Source organism: Rhagoletis pomonella, unplaced genomic scaffold (genome assembly GCF_013731165.1).
Source record: "Rhagoletis pomonella isolate Grant_MI unplaced genomic scaffold, Rhpom_1.0 Rhpom_scaffold_00010, whole genome shotgun sequence".
Classification (NCBI taxonomy): domain Eukaryota; kingdom Metazoa; phylum Arthropoda; class Insecta; order Diptera; family Tephritidae; genus Rhagoletis; species Rhagoletis pomonella.
Window position 1 is genome coordinate 19,962,204 of NW_023458564.1, and position 4,173 is coordinate 19,966,376.

Below are 4,173 nucleotides of genomic sequence, written 5' to 3' on the forward strand. Positions count from 1 at the left end.
AACATATGTTTGGTTGACTGTACATCTCAGAATCTAAATTATTTTTTTAAACCGTCAGATTAAGAAATCCCTTCCAGATAATCGTCACATTATGGAACAGGACGACAAGGGCATCGAGATGAACGTTCTGTATGAAAATCTGACGCGCTCGAGCAAATCCAAATGGCGATTTTTTTTTGCATCTTCAAGAAGACGCACAGTGTAGTGCGGCCGAATACCAAAAGTGCGGTCATAATTCGAGAAAATCTAGTTTCTAGACAGGCCTTTTCTGACATTGAGTTTGCTAAAAGGATCATGTACGAAGCGAAAACTGTTCACTGTAAAGACCTGCACCCTAAGCCCTGCTTTTATATTCATTTCTAGTGAGACCTTCTGCCAAGCACAACATTTTTGTAATAAAAAGCGAAAAGTTATTAACGTATAAAAGTAGTTAGAGCATAGGAAACCAAACAAAACCAAATGGATTCTACGTCTGAAGGTTAGTAAAATATGTTACAAAACTTGTGAAAAGAAATACTGTAACAGAAATTTTTAGGAAATAAAAATGTATAGGTATTTTTTCGTTTATTTAAAAAAAAATTGAGTTATTAAATGCAACAGTAACACATCTCTGCCTCTTATATATATTTTTTTAACACGCTTATACAAATTAGTTTCACCTGTATGTAAAAATGTCCAGCTTTTTAATTAGATTTCACAGATAGATTTTGACTATGCAGTTTTGTAGCCCATTCAACTTAAGTATAACAAAGTCACGCTTAAAGTAGCTGGGACTTACGGTTGATTTTAGAATTTTTTTTTGTTGAAGGTGTTGCTCAGTTTCTTCATATCATCGAATAAACTTCGTATGGAAGAAAACGACTGGCACCGTCAACAAAAAAAATTGTCACAAATCAACGGTAAGTCCTAGCTGCTTCAAACTTGGACTTTGTTACACTAAAATTTAATGGGCTATAAAACTGCATACTAAAAATCTTTCTAAGAAATCCAATTAAAAAGCTCGAAATTTACCAGCCCCATACTGGATCCGCCATTTTGAATTTTGCAATTCTGACAGCGGATTAGTAATTAGTGACCCCGAAAACCCCCTGGTACGAAATTTCGAATCATTATATCAAAACTTCGAATTTTGGCCGCACTTTTGGATTTCGGCCGCATTGTGAGACGCCACGAGCTTGCGTCATATCTGAATCGTCAGATTATTGAATGGGAGGTTCATTCGGGCCCATTTAACATCTTTTGTGAATATCTGACGCGCTCGGGTAAATTTTTTTGTCCCCCATTTTTGACCCTTCCGTACGCCAAACCCCACCATGCAAACCGGCAGATTAGCATATTTCCGTCATCAGAAACACGTTTGATTTATTCACTATGAATATCTGACGCGCTCCAGTGAATCTATGTTACTGTTTTTTTACATTTTTGGAAGCCTGTAGATCCTCTACCCACCGCTGGATGGAAAAACATCACAGGACCTTTCTTACTTCCCATCATATCATCTTAAAATTCTATAGGTCAAGATGACGCTCGAGTAAATCCCGATTTAGCATCGTGGGCTCCCCGACTATAACCTTTCTGATATTTACCTGTATGGAAAGTATAGGAGCTAAAAGATCGGACATGCCCTGTACATAGCCCAAATCGAAGTTGTACATAACGTAGGTCATAAGTATGCCTTGTAGCACCGTCAAATTAGGATTATCTTCACCAGCGAAAAATTCTAGTGAACGATCAGTCCGTTTTACATCTTTCTCGATTTGGCATTTACGATCACGAAAACCACTAAAATTTTCTTCCTGCGTAGTTGTCATTGATAACCATTGTGCTTTCATTTTGTAATACTCCTTATACTTGTTTTTATGGTGTTGAATACGCTCGACTTCAGAATCATTCCACCGATAATAGTTCAAGAGGTACTTCCACACTTCAGCACGTAAATTGTAGTGAATGCCTCCGTGGAATATAATTTCCTTAACGCGAGAAGTATCTCTTATGCCGCCATCTGCCGATTGAAACTCTAACCATTGCGATTCATTTAAAGGCTTACCTTTAAGAGATACAAATAACTAGGTAAAACTCAATTGACTTTATGTACAAATAATTACTTCTCTGTGCACAAGGCCGCTCTGGCAAAGTATTAACAATCTTCTCATCCACTTCTTTCAAATTTTCAAGTTCGGCTTCCACCGGTGATTGATCTTCACTACTGCTGCCGCTGTATTTTGCAGCATTTGGAGTTGTTGGTTGTTGACGCATTGAATAATTTCTCGGTGAACTTCCCTTGACACCCGATGCTAAGTCGGGTAAGTTTACAAGCAGACCTGACCAAGTATTTTTCACCCAGCCTTTTTCTTTCTTCGATTCCATATTCTTCATGTCATCGATGTTTAGCTCAGCGAATGTGCGTTTCAGTTTTTGTGTCTCCATATTGAGAACAATGTACTCTGTGCATCCATCTTGGGTAAATGAGTATTCAATAATGTGTAGGTCACACATAGACTTTACAAACTGATCAGCATTACCGTGTTGGAAAAAGAATTCACTGTGTACGCTATAATCGCATTTATGTATGAAACATAACACTTGTCCGCGATGTTTTACTAAAATAGCACCGAGTTCATCCAGTTGATTGCGTATTAAACGAGGACTTTTGACTGTAGTAGTTTCCGTTGTGGGCTTGATATTGAATGCTTTACATTCAGAAATGGTGCGCGAACGTCGTGGTATTGTGTCAACGACTGCCCAATCCTGGCTATCATCAGCAATAAGTATGTTATCGTTGGGCCGCCACTCAATGAAGAGACGATGTGGTGTGTCATAACCGATGATTGACAGTGAACCGCTTGTATTTAGGTAGGTTATATGCTCCACACTGGCCTTTCGGAGCAGAACGCCATCATGAGTGCACATTATCTGTAATTAATGGCATGGTTGTTAATGGCATACAAATATATTATATCTTTATTATTATTGCGTAATATTATTTATTCTAAGACCGCGGCGTCGAAATGAGCGGCTGTGCGGTGAACGTCTGAAGTTTAAAACAATACTATTAAAGTGGCCACACAATGAGCGGAAAATTTTTCCAAAACGGTTCGAGGCTTTGAAAAAAACCATATATTAGGGTGGTAGAGGGAGTTCAAAGAGGGGAGAGATGGGATCAAACACTCCCATCACGATTTTAAGGCCAATGTGCAAAAAGTTATGAAAACAAATGTATACATGTGATTGTTTATCTTCTTTCAACTTATGTCCTTATTTAATGGTCTCTTTTTAACCAACGCAAAATTTGCAAATGTGTTAGTAAGAGAAATGAGAATGTGTTAGTTTCCATCACCCAATTCTTGTAGGGTTTTAAGCAATTTGCATTAGTTGCGTTCCGATTTGCAGGTTTTTACAGGAAGTCGTTCCAGGTGACAACCTTCCATAAGGTTTATTAATGGAGAAAACAGCTGTTCCTGCAAATCGTGAATATCGTGAAGCATCTGGAACGCAACTATTTAAAGTTGCAAAAAATACTAAATTCAATTGGGCTGTTCACAGTTCGTTCCAAATAGTTGGGCTGTTAACAGTTCGTTCCAAATAGTGTCTCAAACAGTGTTGCCGCGCCGTCTCAAGAAAATGTATCCCTGACCAAGCCAAAAATGTATCCAAATGTATCCAATTTTCTTTTTTTACATATACATCTCATAATTTGTAAGAAAACCAAACATTTTCATGAAAAAGACATAATTTGACCCATCCTAAGGACTTGGAGTACATGTGCATAAAATCAAACATTTGTAATTTCAATTTATAAAGTACATTTTTTGTGCATAAGTATTTTGCAAAGTAAATATAATAAATAGCAAGTACACTCTAAAAAGAGCATGTAAAACTACTACGGAAAAGTATCTATTTTTCAACAAGAATCTGTATAAATATACGTATAGGATGTTCAGTATTTGATTTTGAACTTGAGATATTTAAAATATACACATATATAGAATGTTTAAAATTGCAAAAAATTTGTATATCCTACTAATAATAAACATAGCTTTATTTTAAACATTTTATGTGTAATTTTGCTCTTGCGACAAATTCGTTATGTAAATGTAAACAGGCAATGATTAATTTTATTACACGGCGTACTGGTTACCTCTCTCAATATGCGCAAATAAACAAAATTTTTTT

General features: G+C 36.6%; 1 protein-coding gene across 1 annotated transcript; it reads right to left on the reverse strand.

Moving 5' to 3' along the window:
* Positions 1–1,586: 1,586 nt before the first annotated feature.
* Positions 1,587–2,913, reverse strand: LOC118746146 (TBC1 domain family member 15; the record flags this gene model as incomplete). The annotated part of the gene is given in 2 exon segments (XM_036479930.1): positions 1,587–2,047; positions 2,106–2,913. Coding segments are annotated over 2 exon segments (1,269 nt in total), but the record flags the coding sequence as incomplete, so codon positions are not given.
* Between the last annotated feature and the right edge of the window lie 1,260 nt (positions 2,914–4,173).